The sequence below is a fragment of the Chionomys nivalis genome, chromosome 1 (genome assembly GCF_950005125.1).
Source record: "Chionomys nivalis chromosome 1, mChiNiv1.1, whole genome shotgun sequence".
Taxonomy (NCBI): domain Eukaryota; kingdom Metazoa; phylum Chordata; class Mammalia; order Rodentia; family Cricetidae; genus Chionomys; species Chionomys nivalis.
The window spans coordinates 150,178,541-150,204,896 of record NC_080086.1 but is presented as its reverse complement, the minus strand read 5'-3'; the positions used below and the strand labels follow the sequence as shown (position 1 = coordinate 150,204,896).

At 36.6% G+C, this 26,356-nt stretch overlaps 1 protein-coding gene across 1 annotated transcript in view; it reads left to right on the top strand.

Moving 5' to 3' along the window:
* Kmt2c (lysine methyltransferase 2C) overlaps positions 1-26,356 on the top strand; it is a 226,539-nt gene that overhangs the window by 71,519 nt on the left and 128,664 nt on the right. Inside the window, 4 exon segments of the mRNA XM_057788031.1 lie at positions 2,579-2,717; positions 9,173-9,367; positions 11,682-11,830; positions 12,783-12,892. Coding sequence (XP_057644014.1) covers positions 2,579-2,717; positions 9,173-9,367; positions 11,682-11,830; positions 12,783-12,892 — 593 coding nt within the window.

Genomic DNA, 26,356 nt, shown 5'->3' with positions numbered 1-26,356 from the left:
TCCAGTGCCACAGTATTCAGAGGACAACTTTTGGGGTCTTTTTTTTGTGTGTGTGTGTGTTTCACCTTTATGTGGATTCTGGGATTGAAAGCAGGTTAGTAGGCTTGTATACCAAGGCCTTTATCCCCCAAGATATCTCACCTGACTCCATTTAGTATTTTGATCATGAAAAGTTGTGTTGAGACTTCGTTACTCTCTGTGGTTGCTTATGAACCCAGATTTCTTCCATTCTTTTTTTCTGTGCCATCTCTTGGAGTGTTGCTCTCATTGGCAGCTTTGTCTTGGGTTAGTTGTTAGGTCTGTTTTAGTCCATAGGAAAGAGAAACAAAAATTTTTTTTTTAGCTTTATACAATGGAGAAATGGCACAGTTGTTTCCAGTATTGCTACTTGTAACTACCATGCTTGGTTGTGGAGGCCTCTGGTTTATCCAGTACCCACTTTGCACATTGATTGATTTATTTTTTTGACAGAACTTTGTGCATTATTATGTACATCTTTCAAGTTCTTTACATACTCTGAGGCTATATACTTAATTGGGGGTGTGTGCATGTATTTTCTCTCATTTGTGATGTAGTCATCTAATCATGGGTTAATTTATTGCATAGAAATTTATAATTGTAATTGCATTTTTAGTCTTTTTATATATTAGATATAAATATATACTTTGTTGGTTTGATGCTGGGTATTTTACATGAAAATCGTAGGATACACATGATACCTTGATTAATAAGCCTCATCAAAACAATGGTCATTTTTTTCTCATACCCATTATTAAAAAGGCACAGTGCTGTTTTCATGTTGAAAACCCAAACTTGTTGCTTCATGACACCAATTTTATTAGATAGAACTTAAATGTGCTTTTAATAACTAATAGTTTTCAGAATTACTCATTTTTTTCTCTCCCAAATGCTTTCCTAAATTTCATGTTGACTTTAGGTGATACTCATCATAAAAAATAGGAAAATAAAATTGAAATACTGGTATGACAGGTGAGAGTTGAAGTTTCAAGTAAAATTTATTGTTCAAACTGCTAAGACAGTCATATCTAGTGTGCCATAAAGTATGGTCTGGAATATTGGTGTGGAGCTAGTGCTGTATATGTAGGCTTAAAGGTTATTAAGCCCAGAGGAGATTGTTGAAACCTGGATAATAATTAAATTCTTCATGCAGAGGGCTGTATTTGCATTTGGGAGTGGAAAAATCATCTGAAAAGAAAGTAGACTATTAAATACTTTATTCAGTTTTGGCTTTCTTTCTTGCTTCCATTCCTTCCTCCCTCTGTGCCTCCCTCCCTCCTTCATTCCTCTCTTCCTTTTTTCTCTTTCTCTCCCTGTCTTTTAGATATTTTATTAATTTATGTTTCCCTCCCGTATCTTTTGGCTCCTCCCTTTCTTTTTGTATTAAGCTTATAGTCCAGGCTGTCTTGAAACTCACTGTAAATAATAGGGTATCTTAGAACCCACCATTCTCTTGTCTTAGTCTCTTAAGAGTTGTGCTTTTCCAGCACGTGACACCTTATGTGACTCAGCTATTTGATCTTCATGAACAGTTTTATGAAGCATATGGAGAAGCATAGTTTGACAGGTGAATAAAAGAGAGATGCCCATCATATAATATTTAAATAGCCACGAGCTGGTCAAATTGGTTCTTGAGATATAGTCTACATGTTTGTTCAGAGACTGTGTAGAAAGGTCTAAACAAATTTCCAATTAGAAAACAAGGATTTATTGAAGAATGTATATTGTGTCAGGAACGTTGGAAGAGGAGGAGTGTCTCTTTATTCTGGTAATGAAAGACAGTGGATATATTTTTATTTAAAGAGAAGAGTATTATTGGGATAGAGGTGTTTTAAAAGCCTTACAGGAGCTGGAGAGATAGCTCAGTGGTTAAGAGTACTGGTTGCTCTCGTAAAACCTGAGTTTCATTCCTAGCACCCATATAATGGGTTATAACCATCTATAACTGTAGTCTTGGGGACCCAGCTCCCTTTTCCAGCCTCCAAAGGTACTGAATGTGTGTGGTACACGTACATTTATGCAGGCAAAACACCCGTACACATCTAAAAGTCTTACAGTAATTAGACTGCCTACTGAAAAGTATGTGTAAGGTTTCTGAAGTTACTGCCCTGAGGAGAATTTTAAAGGGCAGCAGAATCAAGGAGCAGTCTCTTTAAAAGAATTTAACTTTTAGAATGGCAAGTGGCTAGGATGCACAGTTATTGTTTCAAATTAGTAGTCTCAATTTATAAAATGTGAATAAACTTAAGAAATGAACTACACTGAAATACATTTAATTTATAGATCAAGTGTTAAAATCTTGAAAATATTCCAAACAGTTGTTTTTAGTGTGAAACTTAAGTTGTACTGTGGGCTTAAGGCAAAGTGAACCAAGGTTTAAATTATGTTGCTGATTATTTTTCAGTAGCAAACTTACAATAACTGTGTATATAGACTTTTCTATTTGTGAAGTGTTGTCGTTTATTTTATTCTTTTCCCATTTCTGTTTATGATTTGTAGTTAAGTTCTTCAGTGACTAAACACAAAATGACTCTATATTTTCTTGTTTACTGTAAAGCAGAAATCAAAGAACAGTCTGTGGAAGAGGACGCTGAAGCAGAAGTGGATAGCAGCAAACAGCCAGTCTCAGCTGTTCAGCGATCTGTGTCTGAGGAATCTTCAAACTCCCTGGTCTCTGTCGGTGTAGAAGCCAAAATCAGGTTAGACAACGATGAGAACTGAGATGGCTGACGGGGAAAAGGTGGTAGATTGACTGTAGAGATAATGGAGAGAGACGGGACTTAGTATCTGGATGGGGTATCATTTTAGTAGTTTTAAGTTTGACGCCTCTGTGGTGTAGTTGGCATAGAAGTTGGCTCTGCTATGAACTTTTGTGATTGGAAAGCAGAGAGTTTACTAGATGGTGCTCTAACCATTCTAGATAATTTTTTAAAAGTTTTTTGAGACTGGGTTTCTATCTATATATATAGACTTGGCTGTCTTAGAACTGACTTTGGAGACCAGGTTGACCTCAAACTCACAGAGATCCACCTACCTCTCACAATATACAATATATATATATTGTGTGATTTTACTCTTTTTTTTTTTTTTTTTTTTTTTTTTTTTTTTTTTTTTTTTTTTTTTTTGGCTTTTTGAGGGGATCACCACCACCTAGCTCCACACAGAGAGGCTTATTCTTAGTTATGAATGCCCGGCCTTAGCTTGGCTTGTTTCTAGCCAGCTATGTCTTATCTTATGTTATCCCGACCTCCTTTTGCCTCTGGTCTTTATAGTCTGTATATTTTACTTTCCTTCTTATTCCATGGCTGGCTGGGTGATTGGCGCCTGATATCCTCCTCTCCTTGTTCTCTTCTTGCTCCTCACTTTTCCTTCTAAAATTTATGCACTGCCTGCCAGCCTCGCCTATCCTTGCTCCTACCTCGCTATTGGCCGTCCATCTCTTTATTAGGACCATCAAGTGTTTTAGACAGGCACAGTAACACAGTTTCACAAATGCAGCATAAACAAAAGTCATACACCAGAAAATAATATTTCCCAACACACACACACACACACACACACACACACTCACTTACACTTGTTCTTACCACCTCTTCATTCTTTAAGAAGCACCCCTCTCCACACATAATAAATTGTAACAACAAATTAAAGAAAAAATGATACTGAAGATTTGTACACATGTCCTCCTGCATACAAAACAAGCAAGCAAACAAACAAATAAATGAAGTAATGCTAAAAGTGGGGCTTTGTTTTTAAAGACAGGGTCTTATTATGTAGCTTTGGTGGCCTGGAATTCACCATGTACAAAAGGCTAGCTTCAAATTTGCAGAAATTTGCTGTCTCTGTCTCTTGAAGGTATGAAACAACACACTTGGCACAATAAAAGTTTTTTATTTATGATAAAAATACTTTTTAAAAGAATTAAACATGGGATATTATAATTTACTAATATGTAATTCAGCTTTCATATCTTACATTTTTTGGATTCTGTTTTGGAGTCCTGGATAACATTATGAAAGTAATAGTTAATTTTCAGTATTTTCAGCTTCTTAAAATGTTATCATTCTTTTGCTTTTAGCAGCCCTTCCTCCTCATTCTGTCCTCTTTGACTCTCATGAATATGGTTCACTTTTCTATTTTGAGTGTTGTTGAGTCTCGTATCTGCTTTTTGTGTTTCTTCGTTCTCAGGAAAGTGCATCCAACCTAATAGCCACTTGTGCCCTTATGAACCACAAATTTACATTTCCAGTGAGTCTGTATTACTGTAATCCAAGCTCTTCCGTCTGTCTAGTGTGCATTTCCATATAGAGGTATATTAGATACTTCACCCATAGTGTGCCCTAAACTACTCTCCATTCCTCTGTTCTTGATCTGCTTCTCCCTCTGGCTTCCACATTTCAACAAATAGTGCCAGTATTTACCATGCTGCTTAGGTGTTGGTCCCTGATTTGTCTCTTCTTTGTAGTTCTTAATCCATTAGCCCACTTAACTTCCTATGATTTTGATTTGATCTGCTGTTTTGATTTAATCTATTGGTTATTTTTTTTTTACTTGCTTTCTTCTTCTCGTTACCTTTTCATAATGTAGTTTAGTTTTAAAAATTATTGACAAATGTAAGTTAGAGCTGTTATTCACTAAGTTTAATGGCTACCTTATTTAAATATGACATTTTAGTTGTATTTAGCATTTCAGGTCCTATCTGTTTCTGTAAGGCATGGTCTAACCCTGGTGGTCTGTCTTCAGATTCATCTCTCACTGTTTTTGAATGCACCCTATGCAGTTTTTGTCTTAGTTCTTTTGAATTTTTGTGTTGTCTGTCATATTAGTTGCCTTTTGAAAGACTCCTCCCTAACTACTTGCTAACTGTACTAATTTCTGAATACTTTAACTCCTGTGTGAATCTAGGTATAGGTAGAGAATACAGGTTATTTGCTATACTTAGTTTTCTTCCCCCAATATTTTGAGCACTTTAAATATTTTCAAATAGAAGATTAGTACTTTTACAAATTTCAGATCTCATAATGAAGTCCTTAATCAATTTTGAATTAAATTTTTATGTGTATGAGATAGGTTTTATTTTTCTGTATATGGCTCTCCAGTTTTCCCAACACTGATCATTGAAGACTGCCCATTCATTTCCTCATTGTGTCCTCTTGCCATTTCCTGCAAAGATAGATTGATGTGAGGGTTTATTTCTCAGATTCCTATTTGCTCCATTGATGAGACATAGTTTTCTCATCACTTTATAATATGCTTTGAAGTTAGAGGATGTGATGCCTTTTAAAGAGAGTTTCTTCTTCTTTCCCCTCCTTTGTCATCTTGCTTCGGGGTCTCTGTATGTATCCCGTGCCAGTAAAGAATTTGTAATCCTCCAGCTTCAGCTTTCTGGGTGTTAGGATTACACATAAGTGTACTGTATTTGCCTCTTAGGTTTGATCCCTATGATTAGGATTTTTTTCCTTATGTGTTTGTAGTTCCAAGTGTATAAATCTTCTATACTTGAATAAATTTACATGCAGCTATTTATTTGTTGGCTGTTGTGATTGGGAGTATTTCTAGTTTTTCAAATAGCTCTTCATTAGCATACAGAAACACTACTCTTTATATGTTTTTTATGTTTTGTAACTTGACAGAATATTTTTCAGTTTTAACAATTTTAATGGAGCCTTCAGAGTTTTGAATATAGATACTAGTTTTGTCATCAGCCAATAAAAGTAATTTTGCTTCTCTTAAAATGTTTTTTATTTATTTCTGTAGCTTAGAATTTCTGCCATTATGTTAAAAAGAAATAGTGATAGTAAATGTTCATTATTTTATTATTTATTTCTCTTCATTCAGGAAACTTGCTTGTACTTTGTCAACTTTGTTCTCCCAGAGATTTATATAGTGGTATATTTTATTTGTGTTTTAATAAATAAAGCTTGCTTGAAGATCAGAGGGCAAAGCAGCCATACTAGTCAGCCATACAGGCCAGGGAGTGGTGGCACACACCTTTAATCCCAGGATTTGGGAGACTGAGGCAGATTTCTGTGAGTTCAAGGCCATCCTGGGCTACACAAGATCGAATCTGTCTGAAAGAGAAACTTAGCCCACACGGAGGTGATCCCAGCATTTAGGATCGCATACCCTTAATCCCAGCTCTTGGGAGGTGGAGACAGGAGTGATGTGGCTGAGCAGAGAGAGGAATATAAAGGGGAAGGGACTCAGTGGAATGGGGAGTCAGGTTGGAGAGCATTGCAGGATCACCCTTTGTTTGTCTGAGCCTTGGCAGGGGTAAAATCTCTCTAGTAGCTTGGCTTCTTTGCTTTTTTGATCTTCAGCTTGAACCACGGTGTCCGTTGGATTTTTATTATTTGTGCTACATATTAATTGATTGAGTGATTGATTAATTGACTTGTTTACTCCCCCCCCCCGTGTCTGTTTAGCTTTGGATAGCCTAGAATGTTCTCTGTAAACCAGACTGGCCTTAAACTCACAGAGATCCACCTGCCTCTGCTTCCTGAATGCTGAGATTAAATACATGCACCTTCACTACCAGGCGACTAGAGATATTTTTAAGGAATTTGAGCTCTGATTTTGGGGGGGGGGAGGGGTTGTGGTGAGGTCTTTATCCATTAATCTCTGTTTTATTATCTCTAATCTGTTTTCTATTTATTTATTTATTCATTTATTCATTCATTTATTCATTTATTTATTTATTTTTGGTTTTTCGAGACAGGGTTTCTCTGTAGCTACAGAGCCTGTCCTGGAACTAGCTCTTGTAGACCAGGCTGGTCTCGAACTCACAAAGATCCACCTGTCTCTGCCTCCTGAGTGCTGGGATTAAAGGTGTGCGCCACCACCGCCCGGCTTTCTTTTAAATATTTTTAAAAAATTTTATGCATGTGAGTGTTTTGTGTGCATGTATGTATGTATGTATGTATGTATGTATGCCGTTTGTGTACCATAGATGGTTGTGAGCTTCTATGTGGGTGCTGGCAACTAAAGTTCCTTGAAAAGAACAATCAGTGCTCTTAACCTTGGAACCCTTTCTCTAGCTCCTACTCTTCTTTTAATGTTCTGTCAGTGTACTCACTTAAGTTCAAACAACCTCTTTTGTAGAAAATTAAATAACCAACACTTAAACTTTTGATTTCTCTAAGTTTGTAACTGCTTTTTGGTTAGGATTTTAGCTTCATCTTACAAAACTTTCATTGTGTTTTACCATCAGTGTACTTTATAAACTTTATTTGCATTTTGACTAAAGGAGACCATCTGTATGCTAGTGATCATTTCTAATACATTAGGATTTGCAGTGTAATATATTATCTCTTTTTGGAATGTTTTCTTTCATTATTAAAAAGTATGTGTGTAGCCAGACATGGTGCAATGTACCTTTAATCCTCAGACCAGGAAGCAGAGTCTGCATAGTGAGTTCAGGTCAGCCATGGCTACATAGTGAGACCCTCTGCCTTACACACAATAGTGTGCGTGTGGTGGTTACATGCATCCATGCATGCGTATTTATTATAAGAAATATGTTGTGGAGAAGCAGTCTTTTTTTTTTTTTAATCTCCTGTAGGGTCCCTTTTATTAAGTGTTAGTGGTTTCTCTTTAAATTTAATAGACTAACTTTGAGAACAGTGCTTTTATTGGAAATTTGAGCAGATAATTCAGAATGTTCCTGTTTCTACGTTCTTGCTTGTCTGCAATAGTTTAGTATTGTGCAGTAGTATGGTCTATTTGTTGCAGTTAATATATCAGTAATTTTACATTTTTTAAACTGAAGTTTTTAGTTCACATTATGATCTTGATGAGATAGTTTATTGGTCTTCACAGATGTTTAATGTCATGTGTTTGCTATAACATCTTCATAGAAATTGACCTCTCAGTCTTAAAGTCTTTATTTCTTTCTGTTTATCCACCTAATCTCCCAAATACATTAACAACACAAAAATTTACTAATTTTTTTCTTGGATTTTTCTTCATATATATATGGTGTAGTACATATAACATGCATAAAGGATGTTTTTAACAACTAAATAAATGTTGTTAGCATAGGCTTTATAGAGCCCAAATATATGGTTGTCAGATTTAATACTTAGGTTTTCTTTTGAGATGAATATTTAGATTTAGGGGCTGGAGAGTTGACTCAGTGGTTAAGAGCATTATCTGCTCTTCCAAAGGCCCTGAGTTCAATTCCCGGCAGCCACATGGTGGCTCACAACCATCTGTAATGAGATCTGGTGCCCTCTTCTGGCCTGCAGACATACATGCAGACAGACTATTGCATACATACATACATACATACATACATACATACATACATACATACAATATTTAGATTTAATTATTAGGTTTTATTTTGAGATGGCCAAGTGAGTAAAGTGCTTGCCATGCAAGCATGAGTTTGCCATGCAAGCATGAGTTTGAATCAGGAACCCACATAAGGCTGGATGTTGTAGCACACAATTCTATAATCCCAGTGCTCCTATGGGAGATAGAGATAGGAATATCTCTGGCAGCTGGCTGATAGTTAACTGGTATACACATTAAGACCCTATCTCAAACAAGGTCGAAGGCAAAGAACAGTACCTTAGATTGTCCTCTGGCTTCCACATGCATCATATGTCAGGCTCATGCTACTGCTCTCATGTATGCATGTATGCATACATCTAAACCCACAAAATTTTTTGTAAAAGGTGATGCTGGGTTTGGTCGTAGTTTAGTGCTAGAACACTTGTATATCTTGTGTGTAAAACTCTGGGTTTGATCCTCAGTACTGCAATAATAAATAGATGATTAAAACCACCCGAAAGAGTCTAGAAAAGGTGGCTTGGTGATTAAAATTCCTTGCTGCTCTTTCAGAGGATTCAACTTCAGTTCCTAATACCAGTGTTGGGTGGTTTTACAACTGCTTGTAACTCCAGCTCCAGGAGACTCAGTTCCCTTTTCTGACATCCATGGGACCCTGAATACACATTACAGATGTGAACCAAAAGTTAATCTTGAGAGAAATCATACTATAGAAAAGTAGAATTGCAAATATATAATTGCTGTTTATTTCAGTTGTTTTCATGGTATAATCACAATGTAGATTATGAATATATAGTTAAAATTTAGCTTAAAATATAATTAAGGTCATTGCATAAATCTACTTTTCATTTCTTGCCAGTGAACAACTCTGTGCTTTTTGTTATTGTGGGGAGAAAAGTTCCTTAGGACAAGGAGACTTAAAACAATTCAGAGTAACACCTGGACTTACTTTACCCTGGAAAGATCAACTTTGTAACAAGAGCGTGGACGACAACAGCGGGACCTGTGAGAAAATACAGAACTCAGCTCCACAAAAGCAAAGAGGAAAGAGAAAGTAAGAAATTGTGAATTTCTCAATTTACAGTTGAGATTGTTGCTGTTGAACAGTTTTGTATTTTACACATTGTATTTACACTGTCTCATTTACCACTAACACAGCAAACAATGGCTTTCTAGATTTCTTTATTTTACATGTTAGGAAAATTGATGTGGTGACACAAGTTAACCTGGAAGAAAAATGTAACAAAGGTCATATAAACCAGAAGGGTGCTCACGGGATTTACACACGGGAGGAAGATAGAACATACTAAAGTAATTCTTCCCTTCTTTCTACCAGCTTATGTTTGTAAGAGTGCAGTGTTGTACCCTAACCAGAATTTTCGGCACTTCATGTCTTGTCATTCTTTCTCAGTTTAGGAGTGTATATGCTTTGGAGACTATTTAGCTTATAACCTCTCATTATATTTATGTCACCTCCCTCTTTGCCTTTCCTTCTTTTCTACCCCTGTCATAGAAGATACTATTTTAAAAAAAGTATGCATAGGCATTTTTATATCTTTTTCATAGACACATAAACACATAGTTACCTAAAACTCTTGTGGAATGTACTTTTAATTCTTTTTTCAGTTGTGTATTAAGGTCATTTAATATGTGGACTTGATAGTCAAGGGAATAGAAAGTTTCTGTAATTGATGGAAAAAATACGTTAAAATTAATTTGACTTCAGACAGTCGGTGGTGGCGCAGGCCTTTAATCCCAGCACTTGGGAGGCAGAGGCAGGCGGATCTCTGTGCGTTTGAGGACAGGCTCTAAAACTACAGTGAAACCCTGTCCAGAAAAACTAACCAAACAAACAAACAAATAATAAATAAATAAGTAAATAAATTGCCTTGAGAGCCTGGAGAGATGTCTCAGTAGTTAAAAGCCTTTGGCCAGGCAGTGGTGGCGCACGCCTTTAATCCCAGCACTCGGGAGGCAGAGGCAGGCGGATCTCTGTGAGTTCGAGGCCAGCCTGGTCTACAAGAACTAATTCCAGGACAGGAACCAAAAACTACGGAGAAACCCTGTCCCGAAAAATAAAATTTAAAAAAAAAAAAAAAAAAAAAGCCTTTGTTGCTCTTGTGGAAGACCAGACTTTGGTTCTCTATATTTAGGTTAAATGGCTTACTGCCACCAATAAGGAACTCCAGGGCATACTGCTCTCTCTTTTAGCTTCCGAGGCACCCTCACATATGCACTGTTGTACACACACACACCTTTAAAAATTAATTTTGGGGCTGGGGAAATAGCTCACTTGTTAAGAACACCTACTGCTGACTTAAATAGCACCCAGATTCTATTCCCAGCACTGATGTGGCAGCTTGCAACTTCAGTTTAAGGAGATTAGGTGCCCTAGATTATTAGGGGGAAGTTTTAATGGTAATTACCTTATTTTCCATATTTAATGTTGAACACAAGCATTGTCTTTATTTACCAAATAATTTTAAGTTATAGCTAAAGTGTTAAGACTTGCCAGACCACAAGTCTTCCATGTGATAAAACACTCAGTTCAACATTCTTCTTTACTTTTATCTCTTAGGCTCTCTTTCTTATTCTCTATGCCTTTAATGTCTATTTTGCTTTTAGTTTGTAAGGTACAGTCCTGAGATTACTTCAGCATCACTTACAGACCAGCTGCTGGTCATCAGAAAGCTACAGCTCACGTGTTCATGTCCTTTCCCTCCCTTTCACACTCAAATGGGCTTTCGTTTTCCCTGGAAAATAGTCCACTTGCAAATAACGTTATCTGCCAGCTTTGTGTTAAGATAATGCATGCTAAACGTTTCTCATGTTTTATAAGTGAGACCCTTTGTTGTATTTTTAAAAAACATGGTTCCTGGATAGAATGAGTACTTTTAAAACTTATATTAAGGAATGGAAAAAATGAATTTATAACTGTAATTGTCATTTCTTATGATTAGGAGAATTTTTTTTAAAAAAAGATTTATTTATTTATCATGTATACAACATTCTGCCTCCATGTATGCCTGCATGCAAGAAGAGGGCACCAGATCTCATTACAGATGGTTGTGAGCCACCATGTGGTTGTTGGGAATTGAACTCAGGACCTCTGGAAGAGCAGCCAGTGCTTTTAACCACTGAGCCATCTCTCCAGCCCCGGGAGAGATTTTCTTAACTGTTGCTTACATGAAATAGTGTAATACCACCTTTAATATTGTGACTAATAAGAACAGACTAATTTTTGAAAATTTGCCATTGTACACTGATAATTAAAGCTGTTTGACATACTTTGTACTCACTGTTATAAAATGAAATTATTTTTCCAGTAGTTTTTCGCAGCTTTTATCTTACTTAATTTTCCTTTTCAGAGAACGATCTCCCCAGCAGAATGTAGTTTCTTGTGTAAGTGTAAGCACCCAGACATCTTCTGAGGACCAGGCTGGCAAGTTATGGGATGAACTCAGTCTGGTTGGCCTTCCAGATGCCCTTGATGTCCAAGCTTTATTTGATTCTACAGGTAGGGGTCTTCTCTGCTGTTGCAGCTTCCACTTGTTTCTAGAAGCATTTATATTGGTGCTTCCTCAATAGTAAATTCTAGAAATAAATAAGATCGTATTACAAAAAATGTCATAATTAAGTTTGATTTTCATAGGTATTTGACAGTTGCAAGAGAAAACTTCAAAGAACTATGTGAAACTTAGGGAACATTTAGGCTAGGCCTTTTGCCAGTGAAAGTGAAGTATAAGTCTTTGCCTCCAGTGGTTTACTTACTGTAGTAGTATGATGATCCACAGGATATTGTGCTGTTGGAAATTTTAGCCAATCTCTTTCTTGTTGCAGTTCACCTGATGGTTGATGGTAGGCCAAATGCTGTAGATGAGTGTTCTTGCATGCAATTGAGAGGAGTAGAAGTATAGATGCTGTTAAATTTTCATACACCCTTATCATCAACTTCATATTATTTTATATAAAGATACTAAATAAAACAGTGTTTAAATAAAATGACTAAGTGAATTTTCCTTGTGGAAAAAATAATTACTAATTCAATAATTCCAAAATTTCTATATACATCAGAATCACCTGGAAGGCTTGTTAAACTGTAGCACAAAACCTATTGATTTTGTGGATCTCAATTATGTGCTTGAATTTTCATTACTGAAAAGTTCTCAAATAAGTACTCTGAGTTCCAAGTCACAGTCTGGGCCAGTTTGAGGAAGGCTACTTTGATAGAATCACATAAAGATGCATTTATATTTACACATTTTGATTTGTTTGTTTAGTTTTTTGAGATAACTCGTAATCTGTAGTCCTCATTATCCTGGAACTCACATAACTTTAAGCCCTGGCTGGCCTTGAGTGGATCCTCCTACCTCAGCCTCCTTAGTACTGAGATTACTGTCATGTGCTACCATCCCCAAATTGCAGTAATACCTTTAGTGTTTATTAATTTGTTCCCTTTTCTATTTTAGGCACTTGCTGGGCTCATCATCGATGTGTGGAGTGGTCACTGGGAATATGCCAAATGGAAGAACCATTATTAGTGAATGTGGACAAAGCTGTTGTCTCAGGGAGCACAGAAGTGAGTAGAAGAACCAAATCTTTTTTTTTTTTTTTTTTTTTTTTTTTTTTTTTTTTTTTTTTTTTGGTTTTTTTGAGACAGGGTTTCTCTGTGGTTTTGGAGCCTGTCCTGGAACTAGCTCTTGTAGACCAGGCTGGTCTCGAACTCACAGAGATCCGCCTGCCTCTGCCTCCCAAGTGCTGGGATTAAAGGCGTGCGCCACCACCGCCTGGCAAGAAGAACCAAATCTTTAAGCCAAATTTTTCTTTTTTTTTGTTTGTTCTGGTTTTGTTTTGTTTTTGATAGCTTAATATGTAATGGAAGATAATCTTGAACATCAGATCCTGTGGTTTTTCCTCTTTGGTATTTATATGGTACTATGGATAGAATCCAGGGCTTCATACATCCTAGGCCTGTCCTACAATCATCTAACATTTATCCAAAGATAAAATTTCATTGAGAAGAATTATTTATTAAGTGTGTAGTATAACTCAAAGTACAGAATTGGTAATTATACCAAGGGTAGTTTGTATAAGTTTTTTCAGTTAACTTAAAACTTCACATTTAAATAAAAAAAAGATCCATTTTAGAAATAGGAATTACTAACTACATTTTAGTGTCCATATAACTATTTGTTTATTTACTTAATTAGAGACTGTCTCTTTCTGGGTAGTCCTGGGTGGAACTCATGTAGACCAAGATGGTTTTGAACTAATCGAGTTCCCCTGCCTCTGCCTCCAAGTATTGGGATTAAAGCTGTGTGCCTCTATGCCTTGCTTCATGCAGTGACGTCTGTCTGTCTGTCTGTCTGTCTGTCTGTCTGTCTATCTATCTATCTATCTATCTATCTATCTATCTATCTATCTATCTATCTATCCGTCCATCTGTCTATCCATCAGTTTTTGAGACACAGTTACTCTGTAGCTCTGGTTGCCCTGAAACTACTCTGCAGACCAGGCCGGTCTAAAACTTAGAGATCCACCTCCTTATGCATCCTATTTAATGCTGGGATTAAAGGTGTGTTTACACTGGCAGGCACATGTAGTGACTTTTAAAGACCATCTTTTTGATAAAGTTTTAAAATAACTCCCTGACTTTAGTCCACAATATGGAAGAACTATGTTCAGCACTTCAAATGCTGATGAAAATAGTCTTTTTCATTCCATTTGTAGGTTCATTTAATCTTTTTTGGCAATATTTAAAGTAATATGCACACACCCTGTTTTTTTAGAGCTTTACCTATTGTTGAATGATCTCAAGAATAAATGCAACAGCTACCTTCCATTTGTGAAGGCAGCAAATCCCGAAGCTATCCTTCTTGTCAACTCTAAATTCCTTTTGCTTTTGCATGAATAAATGTAGGAGAAGTGACATAACTATTTGAAAACAACATGAAAGCTAGAAATTTTGACTATAGAACTGTATGTGCTTTAATAAGTAAGGTGTTCAGAAGTATAGCTGAGGAAAAGACTTATAGTCCCAGTTGCTTTACTCATATTATCCAGACCTAATTCATATAAATGATTGTTAATTTAAGAATAGTCTGGAGACACAGACTTGTAGTTCCATTTACTCAGGAGGCTTAGGTAGGAAGATTGCAAATTCAGGCCCAATTTGACTTCATAGTGAATTCAAAGCCAGTTTGGTAATCAACTTAGTGTGGTCTTATCTCAGAATTAAAAGTGAATCAGTTGCAAGATGCTTCACTAGTATATGAAAGGTCCTGCCTTCTACCCTCAGTATCTCTTGACACTCTTCACCCACAAGCCAGAGTGCTGGTCTTAGAAAGTTTATGTTACATTGCTTAGTGTGAACATACTTGGATAGCTAGATTATGATTGTGATGGATGAGTCAGCACCACTTCTTTTGTTAAGACTTTAATTTTGGTTTATTTTATAACATTGAGCGAATTATAAGGAAGGCAATGACAAAAGGCTGAGATGACCTGCTATTGTGTTAGGTCCAGTGGCATCAATAAAGCTCATAGGGATATTTAAGTTTTATTACATTTACTCAGTTACATAGTTTGTTCATGAATTGGTGGTTAGAGGACAACTTGGAGTTATTTCTCTCCTTCCACTGTGTGTCCCAAGAATGGAACTCAGGCCACCTAAACCCACTGAACCAATTCACGGGCCCTCATGATGTTTATAATGACAATGTATAATGATAATGTATAGATATGCATAAGTTTGTATGCAATAAAAAAGATTCCGTTTTTCTTAGATGGTAGTTAAAACTTGCTTTACCTTATTTGGACGGAAAGTACACCATGTATGTTGTTCTTTAAATGATTATTGATTAATATTTTGAGTGACATTTTGAGATCAGTGTTATGCCCTGTTTTCACCGAGGGGTGGGGTAAGAGGATTCATATTTTTTTGAGACCTGCATTCTTTCTGTTGTTATCTAAGTGTTAATCCTGAGTAGTTTTGGTCAAACATTATAAAAAGCTTACAAAATACTTAGGTGGTGAGGTGGTCATAGAGGAGCCATTGCCAGTGATGTCAAACCTTTACTATTAGATTTAGTCATTCAAAACTTAGTGTCAGAGTGTTATTGCTGTTTGTATTGTTCTCTGAAGTGTTCCATAGAACACGGTGTTCATGTATTCTAAGTTATAGTGGGATATATGTACACTAAGGTTTATACAAAGGATCTTTGTAACTTTGTATAGTAAAGATAATGCCCAGAATACTTTACTTTGTCTGTAATTATCAGAAACAAGTTCTTTAATTCTGAAACAAGCGCTATTTGAATCTATCATCTATGACCAATTTCTTTTTTTAAAAATTGCATATTTACTTTGTGTACCTCTGTGTGTGCTTGTATGAAAGTGTATGTGTGAAGGTGTGCAATTACCTTGTACAGTTGGCAGTCTGAGGACAAGCTGAGGAAGTTGTTTCCTTCTTCCACCATGTGTGTAACAGCAATTGAATTCCATTTACTTTCTTGACAGCAGACACCCTCACCTCCTGAGCTATCTCAGCAACTTCTTTACTACCAATTCTTATTGACTACCCTTGACTTAAGCCCTATAAAAAAGTAACGATTTAAAAAATATTACATTTATTTTGCTTGTGGGTGTGCCCAAGACATACAGCATGCCTGAGAAAGTTAGAGGACAATTAGTGTGAGAAGGTTCCCTTTCGCCACCTGGGAATTGAACTCAAGTCATCAAGCTTGGTGACAGGAGCCTTTCCTTGCCGAACTATTTAATAGATGACTGGCCCAATTAAAAATTATTTTAGCTTATTAACATTTTAAAGAAATGTGTTGCTGGGCGGTGGTGGCGTACACCTTTAATCCCTGCACTCAGGAGGCAGAGGCAGGTGGCTCTTTGTGAGTTTGAGGCCAGCCTGGTCTACAAGAGCTAGTTTCAGGACAGGCTCCAAAGCTACAGAGAAACCCTGTCTTGAAAAACAAACAAAACCCAAAAATACAAAAACAAAAAACAAAAATTAAGAGATTGAAATTCTGAATGCTAAAAAGGGATTTGGGATTTAGGCCATCTTAGGAGTTGGAAAGACAAAGAATTTCAGGCCTCTTATATACTATAAGACTTAAATATTTAAAATTGCATTTATCTATTTGTGCATATATGCATGTATATATTATTTGCACTCGTGTGTGTGTGTGTGTTCGTGTTCGTTTGTTCATTAAAAAGTGTGTGGTGGAGCCCAGAGGATTAAACTCAAGGCTTTGTAGAAATGCTTTTATCGTCCTCTCACCCATGACCAAGACTTTTATTTGGGGACTCTGAGGTCAACAACTTAGAGCTTCTTTCTAAATTCTGTACTTTGGTTAATTAGCCACTGGTATTTACATTTTAAATATTTAAGGAAAATGAGTAATATTTCATAATAGGAAAATTCTATGAGATTCAATTAGAGTCTATAACATTTTGTGGTATTTGCGTAGCATTATGGAATGTTTTATTTATTTTTTATCATCACTTTTTAAGTCACAAATCACATTATACTTACTATGCTGTGACATTTATTATTATTTTTAAAGGATATTATTGTACTTCCCAGACTTACTTAAACTGGGTATGTACAACAGGAATATCTTGAACTTCTGATCCTCTTCCTGCAGTCACCTAGAGTGCTGGTACTAAAAGTGTGGCTTAGCACATGCCTGGCTAATGCAGTGCTAACCATCTAACTCAGGACCTTGTACATGTGGGACAGCCTATAATAACTCGAGCTATGACCACCACTGTACGCTTCTTTTGTATACTAAAACTCCTGAATGTAGTTACCAGTTTTAACAAATTTTTGATTGGTGCGTTTAGGTTTTCTTATTTAAAATCATCTCATCTATATGCATAGATAATTTGAGTTCTTCCTTTTTAGTTTCTTTCTCTTTTTGGATTGCTCTTTTGTTAAGTTTTGGCCATATTAAATAGGCATCTTTTTTTTTTAATTTTGGTTTTTTTGAGACAGGTTTTCTTTGTGTAGCCCTGGCCGTGCTGGAACTCACTTTGTAGACCAGGCTGACCTCGAACTCACAGTCACCTGTCTCTCACCTCCTGAGTGCTGGGATTAAAGGTATGCACCACCACTGCCCAGGAGACATCCTTTTCTTGTTTCAAAGTGTAGAAGAAATGGTTTTCTGCTCTTCTCCATTCAGTATATCATTGACTGATTTTCAATCATAACTTTTGGTGTTTTGTTTTTGAGACATGCTTTCTAGCTGTATTCTTTGGAATCTGAGACCAGGTTGGCCTTGAACTCAGATTCCCCCCTTCCCCCTCCAAGTACACCACCGTAACCACCAAAGTGAGGCATGTTCTCTGTCTCCGTGTCTGTGTCTCTGTTTCTCTCTGTCTGCACTCTGACTTCCCCAGGCCTGTACATGCCCTCGCTAAAGAACTCTCAAGTGTGTGTGGGGGAGTGCCTGTGAAGCAGTGAGTTCCCCACCACCAGAACCATTCAAGAAGAGGATGATGAAGTGTGCTCTGGAAGAGGTGTCTGTACTGTGTTATTTTCCCCCCAGCTTTTTTGTTTTTAAAATGAATCCACTGTTTCATTGGTTTTATGTGTATTTTTATTTACTTATTTTCTGGTCTTTGTAACAATTTCTACTTTTCATTTTTTTTTTTTTTTTTTTTTTTTTTTTTGTTCTTTGTCTCCTTGAGGTGCATTTTTAGGTTGTTTGAGATAGCTCTTTCTCCATCCCACTTCGTGTCTTTCTCTGTGTGTGTGTGTGGGAGGGAGGGAGGGAGAGAGAGAGAGAGAGAGAGAGAGAGAGAGAGAGAGAGAGAGAGAGAGAGGGAGGGAGGGAGGGAGGGAGAGAGAGAGAGAGAGAGAGAGAGAGAGAGAGAGAGAGAGAGCGAGCGATAGGTGTGCAGGCACCAGATCCCCCGGAGCTGGAAATATATAGCTGTTTGTAAGTCACCTGACGTGATTGCTGGGAATTGGGTCCTTTGCGTGACCAAGTACAATTTCTCTAGCTCCATGAAGTACTTAAGTTTGTTTTGGTGTGTATGTGTTACTGCAAAGCTCCCTTTTAGTACTGCCTTTTCTGTCTTTCCCAATTTTGTTTTAATTTTCATGTTTTAGTAATTTAATTTTTATTTTAATGTTTTCCATTATTCATTGGTCTTTTATAACCATTGTTTAATTCCATGTTCTTGTATGTTTTCCATGAGTCTTCCTGTTGATTTCTTAGTTATATTTTGTTGTTGCTTAAGAAAATACATGATGTGATTGTAGTTTATGTGTGTGTACATTTATCTGTCTGTCATGCTATGCTGTGCTGTGCTGTGCTGTGCTATGCTATGCTATGCTATTCTTTTCGTATAGTCCAGAGGTTGTTATCAGGTGGGTCCTGAGGATCCAAACTGTGGTCATCATGCTTGCACAGCCAACATGTTATCCACATGTTGGCAGAGTTTTCTTGTCCTGACCACCTGCTCCCAAATAACCATCACGGAGAGTTATGTCTTATAAATGTCCGGCCAATAACTCAAACCTGTTACTACCTAGTTCTTACAATTTAACTCATTTCTATTAATATATGTATTGCCCCAAGACTTGTGACTTTTGCCTCTATCTCATTTTTGTGTCCAACTGGCGACTCCAGATTCCATCTTTCTTCCTCCTAGCATTCTCCTAGTCTGGCTTTCCTGCTTTAACCCTATTCTGTTCAGCTATTAGCCAGTGAGCTTCTTTATTAAATCTATCACAATTACATATATTCTTCACACAATGGAAAGGAATATCCCATAGCACTTTCCTAACCTTTTTTTCTTTATAGTTTTTGATGTAAAATATTTATTATGTGAAGTGAATGTATTTTACCAGATAACTTTTCTCTTTGCTCACGCTCTCTTTGTCTAACACTTCTTTTCATTTTATGTGATTCTTTACCAGTCAAATAAGTTTCTTAGATAGTACATATTTATTGGAGCTCATTTGTTGTTTCTATCCGTCCGTCCGTCCGTCCGTCCGTCCGTCCGTCCGTCCATCCATCCATCCATCCATCTATCTAATCTAATCTATCTATGCCAGTTTAAAGCTTCTGATTGAACTTAATATATTTCCATCCAAGGTTATTATTGGTTAGGATAGAATTCCTTCTGTGCTTTTGGGTTTTGTGCTTTGTGTTGTTTATTCTTTTCTACCTTTCAGTAGTTTTCTTTCATGGAAGTAGTTGATTTTCTTTTCTTTGGTGTGTATCATTTCTAGTGAGTTTTACATATTGTATTATGTATTGAGAATTATATATTGTGTGTTTTCATGGTGGCACCTACTGTCTTTTTGTTTCTTCTCTTTTTAAAAACTTCTGATTTTGGAAAAAAATTTTTTTCTTTTTATTTTTGAAACAGGGTTTCTCTATGTAGCCATAGCTGACCTAGAACTAGCTCTGTAGCCCAGACTGACCTTTAGCTCTCAGAAATCCTCCTGGCCAGGCAGTGGTGGCGCACGTCTTTAATCCCAGCACTTGGGAGGCAGAGGTAGGTGGATCTCTGTGAGTTCGAGACCAGCCTGGTCTACAAGAGCTAGTTCCAGGACAGGCTCCAAAGCCACAGAGAGACCCTGTCTCGAAAAACAAAAAAAAAAAAAAAAAAAAAAAGAAAAAAAAAAGAAATCCTCCTGCCTCTGCCTAATGAGTGTGGCTTATCTTTTTGTTTCCAATTAAGATTTGCTTAGACATTTTTTCACAGGTCTAGTCAGTCATATGGTGACTTTCATTAGTTTCTATCTGATAATAAGATATTATTTGTCTCTTGAATTAAAAGCAATATTATTCTAGTTCTGTGAAGAATGTTACTGGAATTTTGATGCAGATTGCATTAAATTTATAGGCCACTTTTGATGATATAGCCAATGTCACAGTAGAATTCTGCAATTGCATGAACATGGATGCTTTTTCTGTTTTCTGGCACCATTTCAGTTTCTTCTTACAGTGTTTCAAGTTGTCATTGAAGAAGCTGTTCTTCATCTTTTGTTTATTCCAAATTATTTAAGAGCTACTGTATATGAATCTTAGTTAAATCAACCACCTCCCAACCCCATGGCTTCACTTTTAGGTAGCCCCTCCTGGCTTAGAACTTGAAAGGTAGACCAACTTTAGTTTTTGTCCTGTTTTTCCCTCTGCCCCTTCATCATTGACATACGAAAAGACAGTTTTGGTTTCTTGTTGTTGTTTTTTATACTGCATTTTTTTGTTACTTTGATGAAATGCTGAAAGTGCTTTTATCAGATTTATAAGTTTCTGGTTGAGTCCTTAGTGTTGTTTTTTTGTTGTTGTTGTTTTTTTGTTTTTGTTTTTTTTTTGGTTTTTCGAGACAGGGTTTCTTTGTGGTTTTGGAGCCTGTCCTGGAACTAGCTCTTGTAGACCAGGCTGGTCTCGAACTCACAGAGATCCGCCTGCCTCTGCCTCCCGAGTGCTGGGATTAAAGGCGTGCGCCACCACCGCCCGGCGAGTCCTTAGTGTTTTTTAAGTGTAACACATATCGAGAAATAAAGATCACTTTATTTCTTTCCTATTTGTATTTCTTTTTCCTTTCTCTTTCCTTATTGCATAGCCAAGACTTCAAGCTTGAAGAGTGGAAGGAGTCTTGTCTCATTCCTGATTTTGAGGAAAATTTCAATTTCCCTCTATTCAGTAATGTTGTTTTGTTTGTATGCCTGGTCTATTCTCAGACTCTTCAGTTATTTTTTTGTCATGAATGGATGTTAAACATTGTCAAAGGCCTTTTGTACTTCATGTAATCAGTTTTTTCTCCTCTCCTTCCTTCACTAAATTTTACTGATTTGTTTATATTGAACCATCCTTATATCCTTGGAATGAAACCAACTTGATATTGGTATATGATCTTTTTAACATGGAGTTAAAGTAGCTTGGCTCTCCCTGTTACACAGCTGCCCCTGCAGCTCTCACCATGGGACTGCAGTGAGTTGACTGACTTCAGGTTCTGTGATTTGTTTTTTGTTATCAGGCCTCCAGATTAGCTCAACCTTACACAATAGCATATTGATACTCAGAGAATAGGAAAGCTGACCTTCTTTTGATTGTGTTCCACAGTACTGGAGTAGTCACAATCTCACAAACATCTCTAGCTGGCACTTTACTCTAGAAAGTTCTGACGTATCTTTCTGAAGATTGTGGGTTTTCAACTCTTACTTCACTAAACAGGTTTAGGAGCCTTGTTCATTTTCTCCTGTTGGAAATGTATGAATATTGGTATGGTTCAATCAGTATGAGTCCTATGACTCATAGTCTTTGTGCATTCCCTGCCTGCCTCTTTTTTCTTTTCTTCCTTTCCCTTTTCTACTTTCCTCAAGACACTTGTTCAGAATTTCAGGCATTCTTTCTTAGTGTTTTTTTCTTTTGTGGTTGCTCTGGCTTGTATTTTTTATTTGAGTGTTCTCAATTTCAGAATTTCTTTTGTTCCTTCTTACTTAGTTCTCCACTAATGTTGTGAATTTCTTTTCTCACTTTGCTGTAGTATGCATCTATTTTTTCTTGCTACTTATGAGTTTCTCTAGTGTTTGTTTTGAGTCCTTCAGGCATTTAATAGATTTCTTCCCCATGGAGATCTGTTGCTGGAGAATTAATGTATTCCTTTGGAGGTATTGCACTATATTTCTTGCATGTCTTTTTTCTTTTCCAGTTAATTTTCTAGAGTGTTCTTTCTCCTGATTCTCCTTGATGTCTGCACATCTCCCATTTGTTGTAATAATTGTTGATCCCATTTTGAGGCATAGCTTGTACAGGAAAATGCTTTTTTGTTTAGGTGAGATTTAGGTTCTTTGGTTATAGATGAGTTCAAAAGTGTAACACCCCTTTCTCCTTGTAATCAATGTTAGCATCTCAGTAATCTAGTAGCCATGAAAGTAATTGTAAGAATTTTCAAGAGATATGAGCTTGCAAAAGAGTGTGTCCTCAAGTCCATTTGAATCTAGTTCCAGTGACATTGGCTTATTTATGCATAAGCTGTCCTTGTGTAGCAGGATATGGAGAGAAGTGTTTCTGGTGTCCTTCAGCCTAAGCTTAAGAGATACTTGGATCTGTCGTGCCAGAATTGTCATGGTTCTGAACTAATAGCATGTAGAGGATTTGTTTACAATAATTGTAGCTCTAACACTGTGGGTTGCTGCAGTGTCCTTTCCTGGATACAAGTCACACTTGGATATTCAGTGCTCGTAGCTGTGGTTCTGGGGCCAGAATATGTTGGCAGGACTGTCCGCAGGCACAGTGTGGGATGGATCATAGGATCAGCTGTTGCTTGTGATTGCTGGCAGTTCTCGGTTTGAACAAGGCGGTCAATTAATCAAGTAGTTCCTTATTCTTTTAGGATAAATGTATGTGATACCAGGGCATGACAAACATTTTTCTCATGCTTCCAAAGCCAAATGAGTTCTTCTCTAAGTCCCAAGGGACAGTGATAGGTAATGGAGTATTTTCAACTGAAGTCCCAAGGCAACAGCCTGAGGAGGAGACCTTTGTCTAATCTCTCAATGAAAGTATCGGTGGCACTATGATTTACAGTTCACGTGCTGACTGGTCCTGAAACTGACCTCTGCTGCGTGGGAGGCACATAAACCCTCAGTAGAAACTTAGTGCTATAGGGACTACCTTCTGGTTGCTGATAGTGCCTGACATATAGTAGTAGCTTTTGATGCAGATTGAGGACTAAGTCAAAAGAAGGTCCAGTGTGCATTCTCTCTTTTGAAATGGTGAGGTGCCTCAGCAAGTAAAGGAACATGCTACTCAAGCCTGGCAACTCAAGTTTGACCCTCAGAACCCACATAATGTGGAAGGAGAGAACTGTTTCTACACAGTTGTCTTCTGACTTCTGCATGTGCTTCTTGCTTATACATTCTCACGCTAATACACACGCAAACACAATAAACTCTGTGTGTAGTGTTTTGCCCAACTGCTTGCAATAATAATGTTGATTAAACACTGCATTGTTTACCATATATTTGCCTCCATTAAATTAAGAACTTTGATAGAGTCATTATTTAAATTTAAATTATGTTTATGTTTATAAACTATAAATTGTTATTATATTCTTTAACATTTGTAATTTAAGAATGATTATTTGTTGACATTTGATTTTCTCTGAGAGTGTGATTTTTATCATACAAAGGGATGATAAAATTTTCTACATAATCAGATTTATTTATGTTTTTATTTATGGATATTAGTTATTGTTCTTTTGCTGTACAGAGACACCATGACCAAAGCAACTTAAAAAAGAAAGCATTTATTTGGGGATTTGCTTACAATTTCAGAGGGTGAACCCATGACCATCATGGTGGGGAACAAGGCAGCTGGCATGAAGGCATGGTGCTGGAGCAATATCTGAGAACTTACTTCCTGATACAAAGGTAGAATGCAGAGAGAGTGAAACTGGGCCTGATACGGTCCTTTGAAACCTAAGTAGGAACCACATTCAAAAGTATGAGCCTATGGGGACTATTCTTATTCAAGTTAACATTTATTCAAGAGTTAAATGGGTGTTATTAGGGGCCATATGGATGTTGGGAATTGAATTTGGATCTTTTGTAAGAGCAGCCATACCAGTGCTCTTAGACAAAGAACCACCTCTCCAGTCCAATACCCCCCCCCCCACACACACAAGTTATACTTCAATTAGAGATATATATTTAGCAGTGTACAAATTAATTACCATCATCGACATAAATCTTACTTCATGCCAGCTCACAAAGAAAATGATTAGATAGGTTGTCTTTCATTTGAAGCATTTCAGTTTCAACTCTTAGTGTTTTGGTTTTTTTTTTTTTTTTGTTTTTTGTTTTTAACAAAGTGTCATTGAGTGTTTTCTTTCTTAGAGAACAAATTTCAGGCTTAAAGTTTTACCTGTTTTGTGTTTGTTTACCTGCTTGCCTACCTGTTGAGGCAAGATTTCTCTGTGTAGCCCTGGCTCTCCTGGAACTCACTCTGTAGACCTCCAGAGATTGGCTTGCTTCTGCTTGAGTGTTGGGATTAAATTAAAGGCATGTGCCATCATTGCCTGGCCTATCTTCTTTGATTTTAAGATTTAGTTTCAGTTTTTTTCTTCAGGGTTAAGGTTTTGTAGTACCATGCTTGCTACATGTCAAAGAATGTTTTTCCTTTTTTTTTTTTATTGTTTTGGTTTTTGTTTTTGAGAGAGAGAGAGAGAGAGAATATGAATACATATGTACATAAGTATGAGAGCACAGGACAACTTGCAGGAGTTGATTTGCTCCTTCTACCATGTGGGTTCCAGAGATTGAACTCAGGACATCAGACTTGATAGTCTGAAGAGTCATTTTAACAGTCCTTTGATTTGAGAGGGGAAAACCCCCCAAAAGCTCCACTGTTATGTAAAAGGAGATTTTAAAGCTTTCAATAGTGGATTTTGGGGTTTATCTTTACATTGTGAGCTTCTAGTTTTTGTTGTAGGTCACAGGACATAACTTATATAGACTGAAGTTTCAGTCCCACAGCCATTCAGTCCCAAATAAATGCCCAGAGGCTTATATTAATTATAAACTGTTGGACCTATTGCACAGGCTTATTACTAACTTACCTCTTACAACTCAAATTAACCCATAATTTTTATCTATCTTTAGCCATATGGCTTGGCACTTTTCTCAGTAAGGCATTTTTATCTTTCTTTTTCTATGGCTGGCTGGTTACTGCATCTCCGCCTTTCCTCTTCCCAGAATTCTCCCAGTCTGGTTTCTCTGCCTATACTTCTTGCCTGGCTACTGGCCAATCAGTGTCTTATTAAACTAATACGAGTGACAAATCTTTAGAGGATTCAAGAGCATTATCTGACAGCATACTTATTTTTTATTAAATATGGCCTAGAAAATATATGCTCTTTTGTATATAGGCACTTATTTATGTTCATATATGTAATGAATACTTTGAGAATTTTATGTACATCTGGAGTAGATTTTGTGTCTGTGTGTTTGAGTATTGAATCAAACTTGATTGTTATGAAGTTCTTTATTTCATGTCTACTTAATCTCTTTTTTGACGGTTATATTAAAGTCTCATTTTATGTACTTATTTCCAATCAGGTTTCTGTTTTGTAGCTGAAGATACTTTTTACATTCATAAACTTTAATAACATTTTATTTTACATTTATACTTTATAAAGTTATGCTGATATTCACTGTTACCTTTTACCTATACTTAGACTTTTAGTTTGAATTCTTCTGTTTGTTTCTTGAATTGTAACTGCCAGTGTGCCTAACATGTGTGCCCGTTGGTGCTTGTGTTGGTGCACATCACTTACATTACAGACATATAAATGTTATGTTTGTACATAAAGTGTATATGAGTATATGAATTATACATCTTTGGAAAAGTTACTGCCTTTTAGTAGCAAAGTTTATTGAACTTGAATGTTTCTCAATAGACATTACAAATTTTTACTTCCAAATAATTTTTTAAAGTGTCATACTGGGGATTAGGCTATAGCTTTAACATGCTAGGCAGTAGGTGTACCACTGAACTGTATCCTAAGCCTGCAGGTGATCTTTTATAGATAACTTATTTTCCTCCTTTTTATCCAGTATTGCTATTGCTTGATATTATTACCTGGAAATGATCTTTTCTTCTGTTTTGTGTGTGTATGTGTGTGTTCTCTAAAATTCCCACTTGTCTTCGATCTTAAAATTTTGCTGTTCCTCGACATGGGCTGTTTTAGTCTGAAGCTGATCTTTAGGAAGTTCAGAGAACAACTGTGACAGAGATTAAGCTGGGGAGCTTTTTTATAGGAATACAAAGATCTGTGAAAATGACAAAGACCATGTTTTATTTAGGTCTCTTGTCTATTTAGTTGGAATTATGCTTAAATATTAATGCTTATTTAGGTATCATAAAATTTCAACTAGAATAATTTATTTGATTACGACTCAAATTTTTCTTTCTAGTGTTCTTTTCGGCCTTTTATTGACCTTCTGGGTCAGATTTCCACATAATTGTCTTTAGTTTTTCTCTCCTCTACCCTGTCTAACTTACTC